The 24,887-nt window shown below is 37.5% G+C and overlaps 1 protein-coding gene across 8 annotated transcripts in view; it reads right to left on the bottom strand.

Moving 5' to 3' along the window:
* The window catches only part of ect2 (epithelial cell transforming 2), a 33,530-nt gene that overhangs the window by 7,444 nt on the left and 1,199 nt on the right, over window positions 1–24,887 (bottom strand). For 2 of the 8 annotated variants that reach the window (XM_055060467.1, XM_055060472.1), the window contains exons 3-25: window positions 22,607–22,686; window positions 21,317–21,409; window positions 18,747–18,929; window positions 17,911–18,000; window positions 17,487–17,594; window positions 16,646–16,719; window positions 15,455–15,585; window positions 14,499–14,614; window positions 13,698–13,760; window positions 13,359–13,584; window positions 13,085–13,243; window positions 12,485–12,609; window positions 11,444–11,563; window positions 11,279–11,347; window positions 11,028–11,138; window positions 10,500–10,596; window positions 10,219–10,300; window positions 8,947–9,025; window positions 7,894–8,013; window positions 6,725–6,863; window positions 5,903–6,057; window positions 2,987–3,094; window positions 1,187–1,321 (exon numbers count right to left, since the gene is read on the bottom strand). In XM_055060467.1, coding sequence (XP_054916442.1) covers window positions 1,187–1,321; window positions 2,987–3,094; window positions 5,903–6,057; window positions 6,725–6,863; window positions 7,894–8,013; window positions 8,947–9,025; window positions 10,219–10,300; window positions 10,500–10,596; window positions 11,028–11,138; window positions 11,279–11,347; window positions 11,444–11,563; window positions 12,485–12,609; window positions 13,085–13,243; window positions 13,359–13,584; window positions 13,698–13,760; window positions 14,499–14,614; window positions 15,455–15,585; window positions 16,646–16,719; window positions 17,487–17,594; window positions 17,911–18,000; window positions 18,747–18,929; window positions 21,317–21,409; window positions 22,607–22,686 — 2,663 coding nt within the window. The remainder of the gene's footprint in view (window positions 1–1,186; window positions 1,322–2,986; window positions 3,095–5,902; window positions 6,058–6,724; window positions 6,864–7,893; window positions 8,014–8,946; window positions 9,026–10,218; window positions 10,301–10,499; window positions 10,597–11,027; window positions 11,139–11,278; window positions 11,348–11,443; window positions 11,564–12,484; window positions 12,610–13,084; window positions 13,244–13,358; window positions 13,585–13,697; window positions 13,761–14,498; window positions 14,615–15,454; window positions 15,586–16,645; window positions 16,720–17,486; window positions 17,595–17,910; window positions 18,001–18,746; window positions 18,930–21,316; window positions 21,410–22,606; window positions 22,687–24,887) is intronic. The other 6 variants (XM_055060470.1, XM_055060473.1, XM_055060471.1 and 3 more) reach the window with 4 other exon arrangements.

Raw genomic sequence — 24,887 nt, 5'->3', positions numbered from 1 at the left:
CAATTAGTGCTGCACAATGTAGTGCAAGTTTATCATTGGAATATCAAAGTATGCAATTTCCATGTAGCAACCAGGAATGAAAGGAGCATGAGTAAATCATTTAGGTATCAGCTGCTTTGTAGCATGGTAGCAAAGCAGTTGGGTCCATTCCCTTCCTGTTGAACTATCCATTAAAAGCAGACTGATTAGATATGATGCTCAAGGAGGGCCACAAACAACTGATAACATATTTCTGACAGAAAGAGCATCAAAAAAGTGTTGAAACAATGTTGTAGAATCCTAAATCATAATGTGCCACTCTCCTGTTCCTCCTTCAGGCTCATTTGTATTTAGAAACAACTGTGTGAATTAGAGAATCCAAAGAAACATTGTTTTGGAATAGTTTATCAGATGATAAACTATTCTTTTTAGAACAAATCTACAAAACATAAAATTGCATCTTCCTGTGTCTTCCTGGCAGCAGCCAGTCACTGCATGTTGGCATTTTGGATCATTTCGCTCGGCTTGTTTCGCTAGATTTAGTGCAAGACCTTCGATCTCCCCAAATCCAAACCACTGTCTGCTTTTTTCAGAAACTGTACAGAGCAGATTAACAAAGATAAATAAATAGAAACATATCCTCTGATAGTTTATCAGAGGATAAACTATTCCTCTGATAAAAAATGCACATTCACCACTCCTTGAGAGTGGAAATGGAAACACAGTATCAATTACTATCAGTAAGAAAAAACTGATCAGAAGGAATGACTTTCTCAGAGTTTGTATGAAGTTTGATTCATTACGTTTCATCTTCTCATATGTACATACAGGAAATATAGCAAAAACCAAAACACAGCAGACAGCCTCTTGTGGCAATAAAGCAAAGGTCCGTTCTCATGAATCAAGAGCAGCAATTTGGTTTAAGGAACAAAGTCCCAATGTCAGAAAACCACTTGATGTGCCTAAAAGATAACAGCTAACGCACTGATTACTAAGAATAACGATTTATTTTGTAATCAGTAATTAATTGTGAGTATTGTGAATATTGGTCCCCATTTAGTCAGAACAGAAATCACATCAGAACTTTGTTCATGTTCAAACATGACAAATATATTAAATAAAAAGAAGGCCGTGTGCACAAATCATCTAAGTTTGTCAGTAGCAAGGCCGTCTCTATGACAGACCAATAAAAATAAATTAGACTTACAGCCAACGTTGAGCTGCTGCAAACCCGGTTCTCACAGCTCAGCCTCTGATTTTTCTCGTCTGGAGTGTTGTTGGCCAAGAAGGCCCTCTGGAGGACACGCTTGGGGGTCTTAGTGAAAGAAAATGCCCTTGTTACCTAAATGGAACAAACAAGTTATGCGTTTTTGTTTTTAAGACATGTTTGTTAGTTTTCTCAAAAGTAACATGGTGGCTATTTTCATCATGAAGAAATCAACAAAAACTAATTTGAGTCATGGTTCTATGAAGTTCTTACGATCAGAGGTGCACCGATTGCAGTTTCTGTCAGATCAATTAGCTTTAATCAGCCAAAGTTGATGATTCCAACTTTGGCTGATACTGATATTTTTATATACAGCATCAAAGTTGCAAAGTTGGCAACATTGGGGTGACTACTAGCTATCCAGTGCAGAGATAACCTGGTGGGTGGAGGGGGCTGATTTTCAAACCTTTGTTTGGTAGATAAGATAGGTCTATCACTGTTTACCAAAAATTAAGAAAATTCGGGACAATCATTTGATTGGCCAATCAGTGCACACTAGTTATGATTAACATAAAATTCAAAATCCTTGCAAACTGTTACAGTGAGCAAGGGTTTACTGATTTTGGATTTTTTTTTCTTCTTTACTTCAGCTTTAACAGTCACACAGTTAAAGCTGCAGAGAAAACTAACCATCTCAGTCTTTTTATAAACATGAAAGACAAACAGATAAGGATCTCAACCTTGTTAGTAAGGAGGTTCTACAATAGCAAATGATGAACAATAACAGGATTTATTAAAATATTGAGCTTTTTAGTAACTTTAATTAGTCATTTCCTTAATTTTTCATAGAACTCTCTTATAAACTATAATAGTTCTGACAAAAGCTTTCCTTCCAGAAGCTTCTCAGAACAGCTTGCTAGAATTCTGGATTATTCTTGTTGACAGAACTGATGTATTTGAGACAGGTTTATAGGCCATGTTTTATGTTGCTTTTGGAGTAATGGCTTCTTTCTTTCATAGTGGCTCTATGTCAAAATATGAAGCAGTAAATTTGGGCAAAATAACTTTCAATCCACAACGAAAAAACAAACATGCGTGTACCACAGCACAACAGTTCATGATACATTTGTGAAGATATCTATTAAACTGGACTTGTTTAACCGATACCTCTGAAGTCCAAGAGAACATACTCTCTGTTAAGGTTACAAGAGAAAAAGAAAAAGATGGTTTAGAGACGAGGTGGAAGCCGAATTACAGCAAACCAAATCAGGCGGCATGATGGGTAGGAATAAAGTTTAGGAGTTCACTCCCTAAGTTTAAACACTTACAGCAAAGTGAAGTGACTTGGTAAATTTAAGGGCTAGAACTTAATTTCATTGTTCATATGTAGTTAGTGAGGCCAGAGTGAGTTGGGTTTTTTTCCACTGTGGTGAGGCAGGGCTTGGTGTTGTCAATCACCTCGCCACTTATCATACACTGTCACAACATGGAGACGGTTTTAGGAAATATGGAGAATAATAATAAAAATTCTGAATGACGTTAAAGCTACATACAACGGCATTCTGAACAGATATGCTCAGACAATTTTTGGACCCAAGTAAACTGGTTGTTACAGATTTTTGTCTGTCCCTCACATGAAGATGAGTGGTAAAATGTCTAAATCAAGAAAATAAAATCTGCAGATATTTAAACCCAATGTCAGGATTTTATTTATTATTAAAGGGATGGGCATATTGTGACCTATGTATGTGGTGTACTTACCATCAGCTGCCAGTTATAGTCATATGGATGAACCATTACCTTTTTTGAGGTCTTCTTAATGGCTCTGGAAGCTTTGCTTAGTGTGCTATCCATATCCTTAGTGGTGACCTGCAGAGAGTCTGGTTCTGTGCATTGAATCAGATCCTCCTGGTTACAAGACAAAAATGAACACAACTTTAATCTTAATCTGATCAATCTGAACCTGGAGGGTGTGATCAGTGGAGATGGCTACAGCAGAACCAATAGGAAGGGACAAAGCAGCAATAGGATGCAAGGCAGAGCTCACATCCAGAGGGAAATTTGTCTCTGCAGAGGCTTTTTAACCATAGAAGCTCTGTCTTGTTGGTATTCACACTGCAATGCTGACCCAGTGAAAAAGAATTAGGAATGCAGCTGTGCAGCGACACAACGAATGGAAGACAACACCGCCCCCTGCTGCCTGCAGCAGCTTGGTTTCATTTACCAAAGTCAGAACATTCATGTTTCAGTAACAGAAGGGAAAAAAAAATTAAAAAAGGAAAGAAAGTGTAACAAAAAACAAAGCCAGTCCACACCTCTTGATTATAATTCACACAAAAATAATTTATTCATGTATAAGATGGCCTCAACGTAACAGCTGTTGAGTTGTTTCTAAGACTATTCAAACAGTATTCAAAAGTCTACATCCAGTTTGAGAAATGGAGCATTTCTATTGATGTAACTGGAAAAAATAAAATAAATGTTGCCATTTTGTCAGCTCCCAGACTCATGATCTTATCTCACAAATACAAGGAATCAAAGAGTTTCCTGATCATTATTGCCTGTCAGTGTTTACAGAAAGTTCACCTTGTATAACAAAAGTAACACTAAATGTAGAGTTTCCCGCAGTGTTCTGTAAGCCTGGCAGCCCACCAGGCTACGCATTGCTTGTTTTTGTTTTTAGAAAAATTATAAATGAGTGAATAAATGGGGGGACCTAAAAAATAATAGTTTTTTTTTTTTTTTTTGGGATAAATTATTAAGCCAGATTGCAAGCGTCTCTATTGTAAGAGTTTCATTCGTAGAGCATTTATTTCTAAAAGGTTCATGCATTTAAAGCTGGAGAGTGAACCAGTCACACTGCACCTCTGCACGCTGCTTTATTAAGTTTACCTTAACACGGATCCTGCACGGCTCCTTTCACTCGAACTGGACACAGGCTGACCTGTATGGACATTTACATCAACCTAGTGTGGAGAGTTATTTTTCTTTGGAGAACTCGATATTAAGATAAGAGTTTAAAACTAACCATATTAGCGCTGGTTGCACATTTCTGTGAACCGCAGGAATAACTTGTACTCGCATGTCTGTTTGCAAGTATTTGCGCATTGAGTGAGTGGTGAGAATGATTTATCTTTATGGACAGAATTTTGTACGGCGTTTATATCTCAACACTTTGCCAGGAGTGTGGCTCTGTCTTCCCTGTAAAGTTTATGACTATGGTCCCGGTTGGCCAGAGCGTTAGTGGTTAACGAACCAGTGCTAAAATCATCATGCAGGTTCAGCCCAGTGATGAGCTTTTGCGCTTGCCTCGTAGTAACGCTGGTTTTATATTATTTTACATGATGCATTAAACCATACCAAATGCTTTGTCCACTTAGTCAGGCAAAGTTAATGTGCGCAGAGATCTGAAAAACTCTTCACCTAAACTTGAGCAACCATAAAAGTTTCTGTGACTTTTATTAAAAACAGAGGCGAAATGGAAGAGCTACTAAAGCCACATTAGCACCAGTGAATCAAATTTCCTTTTTGTTGCGCATCTGTGCAGTGCAGTGGATTTAACTCATCACGCAGGGTCGGTCGATATGAGGCCTTGAGCAGAATTTGACTTAAACATCAGGACCTCTAACAGCTTCTGTTTTAGATTTAATCTGGGAGAAGGGGAGTAGTTTAATTGGCCAACCTAAAAAGCAATAAATTATAATTGCAGTTTACTCATTTGTATTTGTGAACTAACAGAGCTCAAACTCAAAGATTAAACTCACAGCATAAGATTGTTGCTATGGTAACAAAGTTTACAAAGTAAACTTCCCAGGTCCTTTAAATCTTACATGTAAATGTTAAACAATTTAAAATCTTTTAACTTATCTCTGCTGAAACCATTCTATCAAATTCAGCAGCATTGATCCTCTCAATAAACAAATATCGTATTTTAAAGACTATAAGTCACTCCAGAGTATAAGTCGCACCAGCCATAAAATGCATAATAAAGAAGGAAAATACATATACAAGTCAAACCGGAGTATAAGTCGCATTTTTGAGGGAAATTTATTTGACAAAATCCAACACCAAAAACAGACAAGTCATCTTGAAGGGCATATAAATAGAAGCCCCCCCCACCCTCAGGGTGAGGGACCATATGGAGCCACTGACTGAATTAAACAGAAGTGACAGTCATTATGATTGTATTTTTTTATTAGTTTGTAAGTCTAGTTGTGGATTTAAATATCATTTCACTGGTGATGTTTTCCCGTAACATATAATTACAATAATATTTTTACTTTTCCTGTCTACTTAACATCTTTTAATAAAAAACACGGTAGACTGCCTCGGTGCCCCGACTACCAGGCTTACCAAGTTTTCTGGGGGAAACCCTGAAATGCCATAACAATGTTCTTTTATGCCTTCTTGTATGTGAACAGGCTGCAGATGAACCTGCAGACTGCTTTGCAGTGAAATACTACAACTGACCTTGAACATTTCCACATCCACAACTATCAAGACAGGTTCTAAAATCCTCCAGTTTGATATTAGGGTGAAAGGGGAAAAAACATGACATCAATTTGATCGTGAGAAAAACTTTTTCACTTTGAAATATTGAAAAACAAGTTGCTGAGGATGAGTCATTACAACTCCGCTCTAGTCTCAGTGTGTCGAGTTTTTTCTTCTTAATTTGTGTGTATGTGTGAGAGTGTTTTCTTGGGGGTGACATCTCACCGCATCAGTTCTGCAGATGGTGTTGGCAACATGACGACACAGAGTACGCAGCCAGTCACGTTTAACCGTTTCCTCTCCGGCCAGCTGGAAGCTGAACAACAAGTTCTCCTGTTCGGTGGGGGGCCGGACCACCAGGGCAAATGCATTCACACACTCTGAGGAAAAGAAGGAGAGGCAAACAGGAGTAAAAAACATTCACACTGATACAGACGCATGACAGAGAGTTTAGAATTACAAGGAATAAATTGACAGTACAGATATACCAGTTTAAAAAAAAAGTTAGACCGTAACAAAAGTGTAAACAAGACGCATACTGATGATATAATGGGAGAAGAAGAGCAAAAGCATTGATATGTTAAAATGCTGAGAAACTCTCCAAACTGGGTAAAAATCTAGAGATAGGATTAATTTAAAGTGAAAATGAAGATTCCAGTTTGTAAATGCCAGACAGAAAAACGAAGAACTGAGATTACCATTGGGTATCTGAAGATCATTAATTTCCAGACTATTGAGCACACCTGAAAATAAGCTACACCCAAAGACTTTGAAAAGATAGTTTGACCATAGGCTACACTTATCCTTAAGCACATTGTAATATAATACTTACAAAGCAAGAATTTAACCTATAATGGAAAACATACAGGTGATATGTAACCTGTATGTTATATATCTCTCTCCATGGCTACATCCATTTTACATAATTGAGTCTGACTTTATGCAATGGAAACTAATGGAGTGGCCTCGCAGTCCAAAACATTTCTAAGACTAATTGTATGTTTAGAGTTGGATTCACACGCGAGGTTAATGCTTAATGTGACTCACCTTCAGTGTCATGCAGATCCAGCACCTTGCGAATCTGTGACAGCGGCATGAGAGCGATGTGTTTCAGCGGAGGGGGAGGCCTGGACTGCCCCACTGGACTTTTAAACGTATTGATCACTTTGTGACGCTTCCTGGCAATCTGCAAAGACGCAGTTCCACAAACATGACGAGATAGCAATGCGAGAGAAAAACAGAATCAACTTCAAAGTTGGCTCTGTGTGTGTGCAGCTAGGAGTGTATGAAAAACTGGAGAGGTTTACTTAATAAATCAATTATCCTTTCATGGAGGTAAACAACACGAGTCATTACTGTCACATTAATTACGTGGCCAGAGCAATGACAGGGAGGACAAAAGTCAAAAAACATTACAGGTTGAGATGAAATCAACAGTTGCTTCTGATTGAGGGGACAAGCGAGACCACCCACTGTGAGAGCAGCCAGTCTACATGCAGGCTGTGTGAAACAGCCTATCAGGACGCACATGGAGGGCACCGGCTGATTAAGAGGTGTCTGTCACTCCTGAATCAGCACAGTCTCTCAACTCGTCTTGTCCTTTCTGCTGACCTGTATTAATTAACACACAGTTCCTGTGACCACACTGACAGGCTGGACACACACGGGCTACTCAGGGTCAAACAGAAAGATGCAACTGTTATCTGAGAAAATAAGACAACCAATCAGAACCAGGAAGAGGGACTTAGAGCTGTCAATCCACCTGGTGACCCTCACATTCCCCCCTTGTTTTCTGCTGCTGTACAGCAGGTTCACCAAAGCAGTCTGTTATGAATGCTAAGGCTAGTCAGCATGGCCATCAATGATAAACTGTTTTTCTAGAACACCAAGTTGTTCTTCTACCATTAGCACATATTGATCAGCACTTTAAATAAATATGAAAATGGTAAATATTCACATAGTTCTTTAATGCTTCCACAAAACTCAGCAGTGCAACATTCTGGCATATATTCAACTGAAACAAAGTGAGAAAAATAATCCTGTTCATCGCAGTAATAAAAGCATCTCATCAGTTTGATCCTAGAGTTGTGATTTTTTTGTGTCATGTTGAAAGAAACAGCTGGAAAAATCATTTAAAACCCTTTACAGATGAGTAGGACTATAACATTGGTCAGATATGACAACATATAATGAAATCCAGATTCATTCGTCATCACCTCCAGGCAGTCATTAAAGAGGAAGAGTGTGACGTGTTCGCCGCGGTCACACGGCTCGTCTCCCAGAGCGATGGTTTCCACTCGGTGCACCAGGCTTCGATGGGACGACAGCAGGTTGGCCTGAGAACAGAACGGGAACAACAGGAACAAGTTATGTGAGCTGTGATATACAGCTCACTGCTGCCCACTGCTAGATGCTTTCTACTTGAAACTTTTTCTATTTGTCTTAATAGGTACACTCTACATGTAAATTCGAAATAGTCCATTCTACACATTTGCAACCTGTTGAAATTTGACCCCGGATTCACGTTGAAGGGTAAAAAAGGTAAAAAAAAAATTCCAATTCTGTTTCCTTGCAACTATGAATCACTACACGCACACACTTGCACATACACAAGCCCACTTTCTCACTATTCCATTTACTTCACCAGGAAACTGCGAGAAAGCATATATAACTTTTGACGGGAACCTTTTCTGTTCCTGTGTACAAACTCCATCCACACTGAGTGGACACTCAGTAGAAATGGTAGAAATGAGTAATGCACTCTCTGCATTACTCATTTGTCTTGATTTTAATCAGCGGCTCAATATGAACCCAGAACAGTATATGTGTCTCAAGTTCAATTAAAAAGATCGCCCCTTGAAAAAAAATTAGAAATTGTGAAATAAAAAAAATAAAAGATCAATTTCAAGAATAATTCTTGTTTCTATGTGTGTAGGTTTTTTCAGCTGACCTAAAAAAATATGTAAATTTCATTTTTTATGCCCAAAAAGAGTAAATTGTTGTCATTGATCGTTTATTTATGAGAAATAAAAAAACATAATTGCACAAATATTGACTGAAATGGTTAGTACTGGAATTAATAGTCAAATCCAACAATGTTTTGGAGGATTGTTTTAGTTTCTGACACTACTGCATGACTAAAAATTCCACAGGTCAAACTGACCCAGGAACATTATTGCTGTACCTCAGAAACGAACATAAAAGGAGGACAGACGGCTAAATTACTGTATGATAGAAAACATGCCGACAGCAGCAATCTGCAAACTTACAGGACATCCATCAACTTCATAGACAACATCAAAGATTTGCTTCTGGCCTTCAGTTTTCCTCTTGTCCTCATTGATGTGTCTAGAGTTGAGAGAATAAATAGGAGAATGGCAGTAAACTGGATAAAACAAATCACTTTAATTTTCAAACAAATTTGTAGTCAAATTTTTTCTTTAATAATAAAAAAATGCTTTAAATTAATTGAATATCTGTCATCATCAAAAACAAAAGATGGAAGATTCTCCCATTTTGTAAAAGTGCCATCATCGAACAAAAACATCTGGAGACAGACATCTAACTCTGAACTCTCTTTGTGGGACAACTTCCAATCATGTACTTTGTCCTTGGAAACCAGACTGCAGGTATGAATCCAGTTATGAACCCATGTAAAATAAAAAAAAGCAGGGGATCTGTTTTGTGCATGTTTACTGAAAATGTAATACATTTACAGTACATTTTGGGTACTGTAAATGTGGATACATTGTAACACCTTGTAAACAGAAAAGAATTGACAATTTTATTTTCTACATAACTTAAACTTAGAAAAAGGTTTTTATTTGTAAAACATAATTACACACGTTACACTTTTTTTTTTTACAGAGTAGAATATACCAATATGATTTTAAAAAATTCAGCTTTGTCTTCTAAATATTCTTTACTTTTCGTACTACTTTTGGTACCAGGAATTACATATTTTCTTTCCAAAATTATAATAAACTGGTAGTAGTTGATAATAACTAAGTCATTTTTGTTTAGTTGAAAATAAAATTACAATAAAATAAATCTAGAAAACACCATGTTACAACTGCATCTCGCAGTCATGACATCATGCTTCTTTACAGCGTTTTATAACCACAACCTCATGGAGAATTAATCTGCAGAGAAACAGATAAAATGATAAAAACAAACGTAGACATTGGCAAATGTCTTATTATGTATATAGTTTATATTGGTTTTATTAATAGAATCTGACTAAAACTTCACAGAAATAAAATTTGTACTAGAAAACATTTAATCCTTTATATGAGATATATACATATTAGTTTTATCAAATAGAATTTGACTAAAACTTAAAAAAAAATTAAATTAGTACTAGAAAACAATTCCTAGGTTCCTGGAAAATATATTACCTTAAAGTCTAAGTCGTCATCTACTAATCATCAGCAGATGACCTCTAAACTTATTGGTCTAAATTATTTCAAAAACAGATGAAGCAGCTGCAAAAAAGTTTAGCACACACAAAAAAGTAAAAGGTCACAGTCGTTTGAACTCACGTCATCACTTCTTTTAGGGACTCTATTGCTCTTTCCAGAGTTATCTTGTCTGGGTTGTCATCTGATGTATGTTTCTTTATATCTATAATTAGAATAAAAAGGGAAAGTTTGGGAGAGGCATGCAGGAGGAGACGGAACATCACAGCAACAGAGAGCATGCTCAGAGAACAGATATTAAGTCAGCAAAGAGAACAGGCTGATGGCAGGTGTGGAAGAAGACAAGTCCAGAAATGAACGATAAGCATGGAGGTCAGAGGGAAATATTTTAGCGTGTGTTTTACCACTGAGGAGGAGGGCCACACTTGGTAGTCTCTGCACTGGTCTGATGAGCAGCTCTGCAAGCGTCTGCCTGCCACACTCTGGCTTGGCGTGGTTGATCTGTTAGGTCAACAACAGTTTTTAAATCAAAGTTCAATTAGGAAGACATGAGGGATTAAGTCAGCTTTTTCCAGAAAAGATTGAACCTGATGCCGGATCCAGCCACCATAGGATCAAGATCATTATCCTGGATAACTGTTACAAGAGTAAGCCACCTTCACGAAGAAATTGAAAACTTTAAATGAAGAAATGCACTGCGAGAAAACTGGCTGTGTGATTCGGCCAGTCAGTCTCCTATCTTATCTGAACTATTTCAGTTATAGAGGGAAACTAGCAGAGAGCCAAGGAACCCAAACCTGAACAAGACTGAGAGCAGGGTGTGCTCCCTCATCTCCAGAAGCATGCAGCATTTCAAGAAAAATGTCCTCAAACGAACATTTTCTCGTTTAGCGGGCCTGAACACAACAGGACTAAACCAAGTGAAGACTCACCTTGAGGAAAGCATGGAAGCGGGCCTTCTGTTTTTCACATCGAACAATGGTCTCTTTGCTCATCTCAAAGAAGTTTACAAATGGGGGATAGGTCTTCACTAACTCTTTAGACTGAGCAAAGAGAAATTACCAACAAGTACACATTAAAAAATTCTCCTAGTACAGATTTATTGTATCATAAACAACCAATGCCACTAGAAATATTTCAATATTTGGGGAAAAACATCTTACTCTTAAAAATCTAAACTCACGTATTTGAGAATGATCTCTCCAACACTTCTGCTTTCTGACCAGTCTGTGAGGAGCTCCTCAAGGTCATTCTGGAGAGCAAATATTTCATCAAACATTCAGAAATTCCATAATCACCCAGGAGATAACTATACAAGCTGAAAATCTGGTTGGCAATCAAAAACTACCTTTATTCTGGTGTGAACCTCGTAGATTTCTGGAATGCTGCCAAAAATGGTCTTAATTTCCTCCTGGGCCAAGATGGGTCCACCGACCTGGCCCTCTTTTTCTAATGGATGTTTGAAAAGCTGTAGAGATTATCAGAGAGAAGAGCATGTTTACAGCTGGGAGAACGCTCCCACTCCCTTTCTTCTGCGTTTCACATCACTGTACTGATTTTAACATTTAAGGCAACCTGGAGAAACTCATTGACAGATCTGCCTACCAGGTCACATCCTCATGGACAATATTCACCCCACTGTTGCCAACTTAGCAACTTTTTCACAAAATTTAGTGACCTTTCAGACAATACATAAATCAGTCATCAGGCTTTTTAAAGATCGGTGAAAAGTCCGGAGACTCACAGAGAGAGAGAAGCAAAACTTTATTATGGGATTTTCTCTGCACTTGACTTAGATTAGAAGTGAAATGTTCAATTGTGCATTATTTCATAAACACAATTCACCCCTTGTTAAAATTATACATTTATTATAAATAGTACATATCAAAATTTACTTTAGTAAAGCAGAGCTCTGAGCTTTGTAAGCCTTTTCATACTAATGGATCGCAACATGAGGTTGCTTTCACATGTTTCAGTTTAACTGATGTTCTAGTTTATTCATGATAAATGAACTGAACATTCCTGGTAGGCAACCTGCAATTAAGTCCCAGCTTCCGGAAGATTGAATCAAACCTGCAACCTTCCAACATGGAATCTCCAGTAGAGTACTGTACTTTGGTTATCTTAATCTGATATTAATATTTAACTAATTATCTGAAAAATAATTTATGTGGGTTGAATAAAAATAACTGCAAGATACAATAATATTTGAAGGGAGAACTAAACTTTGCATCATGTACAAAATAATCCGGGATAAATTTGAATTATTTCCCAAAAACATGAAAAACATAAGCAGAGGTTTTATTAAAGGATTCACAGGAAAAAGAATCAGGGTCACCCTGGTAGCCAGTGTGTGAAGAAAAGTTGGAGCTGCTGACAGAACACCCACCTGCAGGACGGTGTTTAAGATATCTACATAGTTGCTTTCGGTCTGATAGAGCTCCTTGGAGACCTGCCACCTGGCTGACTGCTTGGAAACCACTGGAGTTGAACTTTTGGAAGGTTTTGAGCTCTCTGTAGGAAGACAAAATGTTTTTTTAACAGGACAAACTTCCAGATGTCTTGTAAACCCTTTTGAATTAACAGAACTTCCAGGTTTCGCTTTAAACCTTGTCATATAAAAAGAATTATGAAGCGTTCATATACCCATTTCAGGACTCGTTCAGCTTCTAACATAATACTCAGTAAAATCAGACACCTGCTATTTTTGATAACTCTACAGTATTTTTCAGACTGACGACCTGTCCAGGATCCACCTGTCGCCTGAAACGTTCGCTGAAGATGGGAAACAGCATCCCTCCTGACCCCACTGAGGACAATGGTGTAAGAAAATGAATGGAAAACTTGGGAAGCAGTGTGGTTAGATCTGAACTGCCCAAGAAATTTAAGTCAGAAAATCCAAGCCAAACTGCATTTGTTTTCTGGATAGTGATCTCTAAACACATGGCTGTTGGCTCATCACAGACTGAACCTGAAAACAGAAGCTAACCTGCACATGTTCCTTGCTGCTGATCTTCAGACGTTTGCTGACCAGCACTCCGGTGGGACCTTTTTCTCCTCCTTTCCCTGCCTGACCTAGACCTCCTTTCTCCGGTTTTCCTTCTTCTTATCCTAGCCCTGGTCACAGTACTGTCCTCTAATCTGTCTTCTGGAATAAAGAGGGGTGGGTGTGATTGTCTTTTGACAATGAAAAAATTTATATCTGTCTGAGTTATTTTATGTTCTCCTATAGTTGACAAGGAGCATATTGATTAGATTCTCACCTCCTAAAGCCTTGCAGGTTTCAGGGGTGTTGGAGATGTCCAGCAGAGAGCCAATGGACAGAGAGTGCTCTGCAGACGGCCTTTTACGTGGTGGCGGAAAGGGGGAAATCTCCGTTTCCTTGGTGAGCTGAGCGAGGGTGTCCCTGAGACGCCGGCGCTTGCGGTTGGAGGTGGGGGTGGTGAGGGACAGCATGGACACAGCTTTCTTCATGGTGGGACTGTCATTCTGCAGCACAGCAGTACAGATCAGCAACTTGTCAGTTTACATCTGGTCTATATTGTGGCAATGAGTTCTTTTCTAATATTTATTAAAGTGTGTGAGAAATTAAACATCCTCACCTTCTCATACAGGTACATGGATTCCCCAGCTCGAGCATCCATCTGAATGCTTCCCCAGAACCACTTCAGCACAGAAACAGCCATTATAAACATAGACATGAAAACTCAGACCACAGCCCTCAGTTCATTACAAACAGGAAGGATGAACAGTTTGCATTAATGCGGTTTAACAACAGTGAAGAAAAGCTAATAAAGCTTTTTTTAAAAAGAAAAAATAAGATGTGATAGAATCTTAAGGCACTTTGCAGAGGACTAGAGATGAACAGATCTGATCATTTTAGTGTACTGTACTGGTGCAGTTACCAAACAAATGTGTAATTCAGTATCTATGTTGGGTTTAACAAAAAGAAAGTCAGCTCAGCTCTAGTTTTCTGAATGAGAATACATCAGCCAACACAAAACCTAAGATATCAGTATCGGAAGTGAAAACGGTGAACTGGTGCATCCCCTTTATATTTTTTTGTTAATGATTGTGGACATGAAAAGTCATAAAAATGATAAAATCTCATGTATAAATGTAACAAATTGTTTTCAGGAGCTGAAATAGACTGCATATCTGTCCATGCTTGCCCACTAACCGCTAAAGACAGACACCAGCACTCCTCTCGCCCCCAAGGGCAAGTGTGTCAGATAATAATAGATAAGATGTTTTCAGCAAATGTTGTATTGCAGTGCGTTGCAAAGTCAAATTAACTACGTAATCGGTTGATTACTGTAGATTCCCCAAAGTGGACAGAGTAGTAATTATTTACTAAATTAGACTTTCCATTGAAGTAATACACAAAAACATTAAGAGCTCACCTCCTGTTTGACCACAAAGAGTTTCTGGGAGGGAGAAACTGGCAAATCCTTCACAGAGTTCTCCTCCACCACCATGTGTGTACATTGGTCATCTCCAACCTCAGCATATCGGCCACCTGTCACACACACCGCCATGGAAATCCATCCATCAGAGTGAATGTTGAAACTTTATTACATTATTTGCCAATAATGTAGCTCTATCATATAACTTTCTAAAACTTAAGCAGGTTCTAATTTAACTCTATCCAATGCTATGAGCCACACTGGCACTGTAGTCACCTCTGGAAGACAGAAAGTTCAGGTTTTCATTCAAAGTGAAAATGTTTATGAACTAATGATCCACCAATGCAGCGGAAAACCAAACAGCAGCATATTTATATTGACTGCTGGAGCAAATTTGCAACGTTTTGTGGCATTTTCCTTTTTGCTTCTTTCTTTTGTGTTTGTAGCATTTTTCTGTTTCATTTGTTCTTTATTTTTTGTGTTTTTTAGTTTGCATCACTCACATCTTTGTAGCTTATTTTGCCATTTGCTTAATTTTAGTTGGTATGAAAGTCAGCTTCTAAAATATCCTACTTCAGACTTTGTGAAAATATTATGTGTGTAATGTGGGGAACTGGTCATCCTGAGAAGTGTAGCTGACTTCACTGTCAGAAACACATAACTCTGAAGTTCCTGTATAAACTATAATGTTATGCGATACCATGTGGTAAAAAAATAAATAGATAAAAATCATTCCCAAAAACGTTTTCCAAAACAAGATGCTTCTGAGATGATTTTTACTTTATCCAGTAGCACAAAGTACTTCATCAGAGAAAATCCTTAAACAATATCTTTGGTGATTTACTATACTGTGTGAGTAATCCATTAAAAAAATAAAATAAAGTAAATAAATTTCAAGCATAACTTTGCTAAATGTAAGAAAATAAAATTTACAGGAGAATTAAATCACTAACCATGTTTAAGAGTCCTCTCCTCCATGTTGAACTTCTCTTCCTCTGAGAAACCCAAAAAACTTAGGATGCAGTTCTGGAAGGGAGGGACTTTGAACTCTGTTCGGAAATCCTCATCATTTGCATGAAAATGACTTAATGAAGAAGAATGAGAGAAACAAGGATGCTCAGGACTGTTTGTGAAACACATTTTCAGCATTTGTGTTTATTTCAATCCTATGCTGATTTTTTTCATATTTGCAAACAATACATGGGCACTAACGACGGTACTGGCAGATATTAGTAATTTTTTACAACAATAATGTCAGTCTGATAAATAAAACTCAATATTAAAAAATGATATTTATTACTATTTTGTTGATTGTTTCTGGATAGGGGAGTTAGTCATGTGATATTTGTCTGGTCATATAACAGTGATACAGCAAAGGATTGTGGGGTGTTTAACTGAAGCAGAGAAGAATTGGGGAAATCACTATTGTGTGGTTGTTTTTTGCAAGGTGTCAAAAAAGTAGGAAAATATAATATCAGTAAAAATCAATTAGTGGCCATTACATCATTATCAATGTTCTCTTTTGGCTCAAATTTTCATAATAGCGCATTGCTACTTTATATTGTGGTGATAAGCTCAAAAGAAACTTGGTGTGATTATATTCATACGGTCGTCTTTTCATCTTCTTTCAGGATGTATAGGTTTATTTCAAGCACAGTCTGGGCTTTCTCCCCTTTGCTTGGTTTTCTCCTGTAGATTTTTTTGACCAGACCAATCAGCAAACAGGAGAGGTTGTGACAATGATGTTGATTTTCTTTCCTGCTTTAGAATTGTAGTTTGCCTATTAGTTTAGCAATGGCAACAGAGGAAGACAACGAAGATGTCCAGTCTATGTGTCACTCGTCCAAATACTGAACTAACATTAACAAGCACCTTGCTCAGATCAGCACTTCCCTCTTCACAGTGGAGGACGGATGTTTACAGTGCAGGACATTTCCGGTAAGCTTCATAACATCAAACTGACAAATTACATATTATCACCGGCAAACGTTAGTAAGTGGGTAAAATTAAAAAGTTCCACGGAGTCCTCTGCTCCAGGAAGCAATTGTTTCTCAACAGCCTAGAGCCCAGAAAAAGCAGATAGTGTAGGACAAGTTACTGGTTTTTACCAGGCTAGTGGTGTTAAAACATGATGTTTGACTCACATATGGTCTCTTTTTTCCCATGCCTTCTGTATCCAAGATGGAGAAAGAATGGGAGTTCCCATACACACTGCCAGCTGAGACAGAAAGGGAAGAAAAAAACCATAAGCTACTGGTGTAGCTCATTATAACAGCTTCTGGTTCTGTTTCATGCATCATAAGCACAACAACTTTCTCCTCCAGGTGCAAAACAAAAGAAAAAGAAAAACAATTTATGTAGATAAATGACGGTTCATTTATCTTCAGAAAACTTTACCAACTACCATTAGTACTATTGCAGGTGAAAAACTATGTATTATGCATTGATTTAATGACCGATGTCTCATAACAGCATCAAATAAAGAAGAAGTACCCACCAAAATAAAAGTCTGGTAATGTCAAGAAAGTGTCAAATATACTGAAGGAAAAAACAGACTTAAAGACCATTACTCTAACATCCTGTCAAGTCTTGAAATATTTTTGAGGAAGCTCAGGCCCCAACTGCACTGCTGTGGGTTACCTTTTTAAAAGTTCCTATTTGTCAAGTCTGAACAGAAAGAAAAACTAAATCTCTAGTTCAGAATTCTTGGGGGGGAGGGGTTTCTCATATTTGGATGTGTAAAGGACAGAGTTTTAAAGATTTTTCACATTCTTCCATCTTGGTGGTGAGCTCTAAGTACCATTTCATATTTCCATAAACATTAACTACAGCAAACTAAATTCAGAAATATCCGATTGCTAAGGGGATTCACAAAAAATATGTCTACTTTGTGCCTTCTACCACAAACTGAACACACATTATTATACACATATTTACACGCTGGACACAAATATGATGTTAGAAAATATGTAGGAATGTACAGACCCTGTATTTCTCTCCATGAGTGGAGTAAGCAACAAGATGAGTGACCTTGGCACTGAAGTCTTTCCGGATTGTTCCACCCATGTGATGAACCAAATTCACCAAGCTTTTCTGCAAGGCAATCATAAACATTAATATCAGGAAATGAAATATTGAAATTGATTCCACATACACAGAACTGGAACTTAGGGGAGCAACAATAAACTGCCTAGCCAGTCAGCCCCAATTTTGGGAGATTGGCTGAGACATGAGAAGCTGATCTTATCTGCCTCCACAAAGGCCTAAAAATCAGCCACAGTGATCAGTCAAAAAGCTGAAATTGATGCACCACTACCTGCAATAGCTAGAAATTTGATGACAGGAGCATTCAAAGTTTATGGTTTCCACACATGACTAAACCTTTTTTGATGCACAAAATTATTCTCACCATTTCCTCCTTGTTCCTAAAGCCAGTTAAACACAGCGACAGGTTCAGCATGGCAGTGCAGTAAAGAGGACGGCATGAAAAATGGAGTGGCTGCGGAAAAAGGACTAAAAATCAGCCATTGAACATGAATAATTCTTGCAGGAGTGAAAAGTTCTGACAAGAAATTGTTTTATGACAATCCTAAAATCTTTATCAGAGAAAAAAAAAACAAAAATAAAAGCTTCACACTCAACTTTCTGATGCTCTGACTACTGAAGAGTAAATGTTGCGAAAGTTTATGGTGGATATTTCAATAGTGGTCAGTCTTTAATTATGAAACCTGGAAAAAAAAAAACCTTTATGACAGAAAAAGTATGGATAAGGGAAAAAGGAAAGAAATGACTCAGTGAAAAAAAGATGGAAGGCAATAGAAAGGAAAGCTCAGATACATGAAAGGATGAAGAAAACAAGAAGATGACAGATAAAGAGAACAGACCAGGAAAGACAGGAAAAATGAGGAAGAAGGGAAAGGACAAAGACTGAAGGTAACAAAAAAATGAAGAATCTGGAAAGAAGGAAGAATGCAATGAAATACAAGACAAAAAGGAAGACATTTTAAAAAGCACAAAAAGGAGGAAGGAAGGAAAGAAACAAAGATAGCAGGACTTAATATATTGAAATACAAACATTTGTTTGCTTTTTTTCTAAACTAATTCAGCCCTGGAAAACGTTGAAAAAAAAAATCTAGTTTTTCAGACTGTACAATCCTGTAAAATGAAAGCTAATCAAGTACAAACTCTCCCAGCTTCTTTTCCAAATCCAGGATAAAATAACCTTGCTGTTGATAAAATACTTACCTCTTCCTGAGCAGCGCAGCGCAGCACGACAGGAGGCCCAACGATGCGGTTCTCATGTTTGTAGAGGTAGATGTAGTCAGGGGAGCTGAAGTCTGTGAGGACAAACACCCTCTCAAAGTCTGTGTTGTCTCCATCTGCAAATCCCTGGACGTTTTCCGTCTTTATGAACGGTGTGTTGATATCCTGAACAGGAGGGATTGTTTGCAGAGATCAGAGCACAAAAATAACACTAACAAAAAAAAAAAAAAAAAAAAAACATTAAAAATAAAAATTTATCAGTTTTGAGTCTTGTTCACCATGTTAATCAGGCTTTTCTTTTATGGGTATTTACTTGTCAATATCCATTATATTAATAGTATGACAAAAAAAAAAACTAATGAAATGATTAAACCCTTTCATTAGTTAGATCATTTATTTAATGTCAACAAATCTTGATAAAAATAAATTGAGCGTCAAACAGCAGATTTTAGACATGGACACAGAAAGCATGACCTCTTCCTCCCTGCATGCACAGGATTTATTGAAATCCTGTGCAACACAGGATTTCAATAAACAATTTCATTAGGTTTTCAAATGTTTCCCCCACCTTCCCAGATCTTTAATCCATCAAGGAAACAGGACTAATAGTCTCCATTGCACCATTACTCAGTTTTATATACTGAATAGCATTCAGCACTGGTGAAAACAATCAATTGCAACAGTGAAAATGAGAGTGTCGAGTTTCAGCTGAGCTGTTTAAATCAATGGTCACATACTAACTGCCAGACTGAGTTAGACTCCAGCATGGTGAACAGGAGGAAAGGGTTCATGCTGCCATACTGTTAACCTGGTTAGAAAACAAACAGGGACATTAAACAATACAAATTCCACATGGAAACAGAGAATGGAGGAAAATTATAGGAAGCTATGAATTGGCAAAAGTTATTACATTGTTACAGTCTGCACCAACATATTACAGTTGCAGAACACAATTAAAAAAAACATCATCATGTGTTTTACCCCTGCAACACAAGTTTGGAACAAATAAGGACAAAAACTGACAGGAAAAGCTTGTTAACCAGAGCCATAGTTCATTCAAAAAAAAAATTATGTCAAAAGTAAAAATAATAAAACTGCAGTGTTTGTTCTTAAGCTGACTCGAAATAAGACAAAAACATTTAAAAGCAGAAAACTTTAGCCAATGAAACAAAAAAAATATTCAAAATAGATAAGTTATTACTTTTTTTTTTTTTAAGTCAAAGCATCTTTTGAAAAATTGCTCTAATCAAATTTACAGGAATTTCTTTAGCTCTGCCCTCTGCCTAAGCTGGTAAACAACAGTTTTAAAAAGTGGTGAGTCTCAATTAAATGTTTAATATATTTGCAGGGTCTAATTGATTAAATTTTAATTGAAAAAACACAGACAAAAAAAAAAAAACATTTTCAATTCAAAACTCCTTTCTGCTGCTAAATTATTGAGTAAATAGATATAAGTTCAAAGATATTTATTGTTTTTAAATCTGTTTCGCTATCAGATTGGATCAAAGTTCTACTATATTCATTCATTTTTCCAGAGTTTTGGGAACTCCTGATCATTCATGGAACTTCTTTGGAAATGTTCCATCCCCAAAGCTATTGTCTGCAGATGCGGACAATAGCTTTGGGGATGTCTGTGCTGCTGCTACATGTTTAGCATTGAGATGCTATTTTAGGCTTGAATAGCTTTGCTGACAGGCTAAATTCTTATAGCACAATAGTCTTCTCTAGTATCTAATCAGATTATTTGTAGAACCAGAAACTGACCCCCAAGAGAAGCTACTTTGTCACCCATCACTATTGATATGACCCAATCAAATGTACTTCCTCTTCTTTTGATCAATTAACTGAATAAAAAAATTAAACAAAAACAAATCATTCATAACTTAAATGTAGATCTAATAATACTAACCACATTTAAATAAAAGTACTTCATAGTAATTTATTACTGCAGAATTACACTCTGAACTTTGAACACTTTTTTTGCACTACAGTTCAATCTCAGCTATGAAACCTGAACACTTCTGGGTTTATCAATGGATAAATAAAAACTATTCTATTTAATGGTCCTATTAAAAGTATTCACCACCTGCAATGTTTTTGACAAAAATTGTCTTCTCTCCCTTTTTACTAAAAAACAATAATCAGCATGAAAACTTGTCACTGGCAGCTTTAAAATGTGGATTTTTGAAATTAAAAATGGTAAGTTGCTGCTCAAAAGATCTAAACCGAACAAAAAATCTGGACTACCGCTTACGATGAATTTGGCATTTGACCCATCACCCTATCATTTGGGCAAACACTGACACCATTATCGAAAATAATTTCTGCTCAGCTTTTCTTTTAAAAAAATTAAAAAGTTGCTTTGACTTGGTTGTGAAAGTACACAGAATTAATTTTAAATATTCACCCACAAAGCTGTTCAGCACCGGTAAGTTAATCATGCAGTGATTGAACGAGTAACCAGTATGAATTAAGGGTCATGCAGCACGTCCCAACATCCCATCAAAGTGTCAGAGAGTCATTCACACATAAAGGCAGACACTGTACTGTACCATATTGACTATAGATTTTATCATCATTTTCTCCTTGGAACCCGCATCGCCTTCTCTTATCTTTACCACAGGTACCTCCATTACTCTGATGGCCTGGAAAAAACCAACCAGCAGGACATGGAGGTCAAACACTGGCATTTAAAAAAAAAAAGAAAGAAAAAGATCATAACAAAAGATGGGAAAATATGAAAGCTGAGAGAAAATTGCAGAAGGGCAAGGACAAATTACCGCCATGTGGGGACAAAACCACAGTAAAAGATGGGTTTCTGGACACAGCGAGGGGCAGGTGTAAGAAGATCTTTATCTTTGCAAAGTTTAAAGATGGCATCTTCAAACAAATATCACACACCTGAAGAAGGATGGACGAGGAGCAAAAGATCATCCTGTTAAAAATGTATATGATGTTCAAAGTCTCAGAAGGGAGGTGGAGAAAAGAGAGAGCTATTGATTTGTTCTTGGCTCTGCTGATCTACAAATCTAAGAATAAACTGCAGAAAAAAATAAAAACCTTAGGGAGAAAGGAAAGGTATGTCTTTTCTTTCAAATGCAAGCTGGAGGGAACCATAGAGGACTGGCAAGTTGGGCAACCTTCTCCGTTTCAGTGTGAAGTGATTTCCATAGAAGCATAAGCAGCCAAACCAGAGGACAATAAGGGTTTAAGGTAATTATACCTTAAACCTTTCTACCGGCTTTCCATGGCTGTGGCTTTCACCAGTTATTCCTTCATCAGTCCCAGCCAGATTCACAGAGGGACAACTATAGAGGGAAAGAGGGGTACAAAACCAAAAGTAGCCTGGTACCGAGATTGCTTTAATTGACCCGTCTCACCATCTCAACCAAACTGATCATCGCATGTTAGACCTGGAAGGCCAAATTTTTTTTTATAAATTAAGAAGACCAAATACAACATCAGCTGGATGGAGTAACCTGCAAAGAACAGATGCACCAAGAGATTTTGGAGAAACTGGTTGCCTAAGGGGACACGTGCAAAATGACATCATCAGAGCGACAAGCACAGCTCCTGCATGCTCACAGCCCACCAACGTTCCTGCCTATACTCATCCCCATATTGAGAGGAAGAAACTGCTAATGGAAACACACCCAACTCTGCTACCACCGAACTAGACATTAGCTGGCTAGAGTGGGATTTGGCAATGGAGGGGTTCGACCGATTTATCGGTGCCAATTTCCTTCATTTTGGAAGATCGATGATCATCTGAATGCATTCAGATGATACATTCTGAATGCATTTCATTCCATAATCACTGAATGGAAAGAGGACTGATGTACCTGCAGGGCTTTCACAAGAGCTTCATTTCTGCCTGCTTCTCCCACCAGAACAACTTGTGTCTCCACTTTGGGCAACATATCTGAGAAAGAGCAGAAGCAAAATTAATATTCAACCATTTTCTATCAAAGTAACAAACAAGTACCAATCATTTGGCACGAAGACAGTGACAAAAATTCTGTCCATAAATGAAAAACTTAAAAGAAACATAAAAAAGCAAAAATCAACTTATTGTAATGGCACGTGGAAGAGATGAATCTTCACTTCCAGTATTGCAATCAACAGATCAAACTTAAAGCTTCATGCTTTAGGAGAGCCAATTGAATGTTCTCAAATTTCAAAATAAGCATTTCCACACAGATTGCTGATATTTAATTAACCCCATTACTAGCAGTGCACCGATTGCAGTTTTCTGGGTTAGGGTTAAGTAATTAGGCTACTCAATTACCGATTTTTTAAAAAGCTTAACCTGCTGATTTCGATTTTGGTCAGTACCTATTTTTTTTTGTCAGAAATGTTGCTCTAAAATCTCCCGAGGTGTGAGTGTGCGTATCCAAGAAAGTGGTTGAATTGGCAACAGTGAGCTCACTATTATTTATAAATATGCTGACATAACTTGGTGGGCCAGTCTGCCAGTCAAACCTTTCTACCGGAGAGCAGAAGAGGAGAGTGGTTGATTCTTAGCTCTTGCCAAGCCAGATAACATCAGTGGATAAGATCGGCTTCATATGTAAAAATCGGCCAATCACCAATCTCCCAAAATTAAGGAAATCGGCACTGATAAATCAGTGCATCCAATAACTGCCATGAGAACAATATTGTATGCATACAATGACTTGTATGCAAGTATTTTTGGGCTGGCAGATAAGGGTTAAGTAAAGTCTATTCTAGCAGAGACAAAAAGTTAGGACCCCCTACTTAGTTCAACCTCTTAGGTGGAAATAACCTGAGTGTGTGGAGCTGACCCATTTATCTTAGTCAGCTGTGGGATGTTTGAGGGGATTCTTGCATGTACAGCCCGCTTCATGTCCCCCTTCTTGATCAAGATCCTGGTTGACTGACTGCATGTCTTTATTCTCAGCCCACCCACAATGGATTGATTTGGGTCACTGAAGGACCCAGTTCTGCTTCAGCTTGAATCTTTAGACAGAATATATCAAATTTGACCACAAGGCCCCTCTGATTCACTATGGATTAAATGATGGTGGTTGCCATAAGATTCTGTATTTTCTTACTGCTTATATTACTCAATATTGTTAAAATTTATATTTAATATTGTATTAGGGATTCACTAATAAACTAGGCCAATATTATTTATACATCTACGTTTAAGAAAATGGCCATTTATCAGTTAATCATTAGTCGATTACTAAAATAAATCACCTTTAGATTAACTCAATTGATAACTTCCATCCTAAAGAGATAGACATGAACCAGTTCTGCAAAAGTCTGAAAATCAGCCCTCCCCTTTTACTATGTCATGACAAAGGACTGAAAAACAGATGCGACCACCAGGTGATATCTGCATTATCAATGGTCACCATACTGTGACTTAGCATCTTTTGTCACTAAATTTAGGGGAGAAAAAAAATCTGAACGGGCTGCACAGTGGTAGCACTGTTGCCTTGCAGGGTTCGATTCCCGGCCCAGGTTCTTTCTGCACGGAGTTTCCATGTTCTTCCTGTACATGCGTGGGTTCTCGCCGGGTACTCCGGCTTCCTCCCACAGTCCAAAAACATGATTGTCAGGTAAATTGGTCTCTCTAAAAGTGTGCATGGTTTTGTCCTGTCCGTCTCTGTGTCTCTGACCCCATACAGAAAATGGAAGAATGGATGGAAATAAATCTGAGTCAGCAGATCAGGCTTGATAAAAATTGTAATCAGCCAGAAAACAGCAATCGATGCACCTCTGCTAACATCTGTTCAGCCCAGTGCTGTGCTGCATCACAGACATAAACAGCAACAAGATGGAAATAATGATTATCAATATCGGCCCTGTTTTAGATTGATGTGTTAACATTACTAACAAGCCAATACGTTGATGCTTATTATCACAATATGTTTTTCTAGACAGTTCTAGAAGTTATTGCAATAAGCAAGGATATTGTTGTTTTGAGACCATTTTCAAATAACATATGGAATAGTAATAGTAATTTTCAAATAACATATGGAATAGTAATATAAGAAGATTCTCAAACATCAATATGAGAATTTAACACTAGAACTGGAATACATTTAAATCCAAATTTAATAAACAAAACAGAAGCAAGAAATAAAATGAATT

This window comes from Poeciliopsis prolifica, unplaced genomic scaffold (genome assembly GCF_027474105.1).
Source record: "Poeciliopsis prolifica strain line A6 unplaced genomic scaffold, Auburn_PproV2 SCAFFOLD060, whole genome shotgun sequence".
Classification (NCBI taxonomy): Eukaryota; Metazoa; Chordata; class Actinopteri; order Cyprinodontiformes; family Poeciliidae; genus Poeciliopsis; species Poeciliopsis prolifica.
This window is presented reverse-complemented; position numbering and strand designations above follow the sequence as displayed.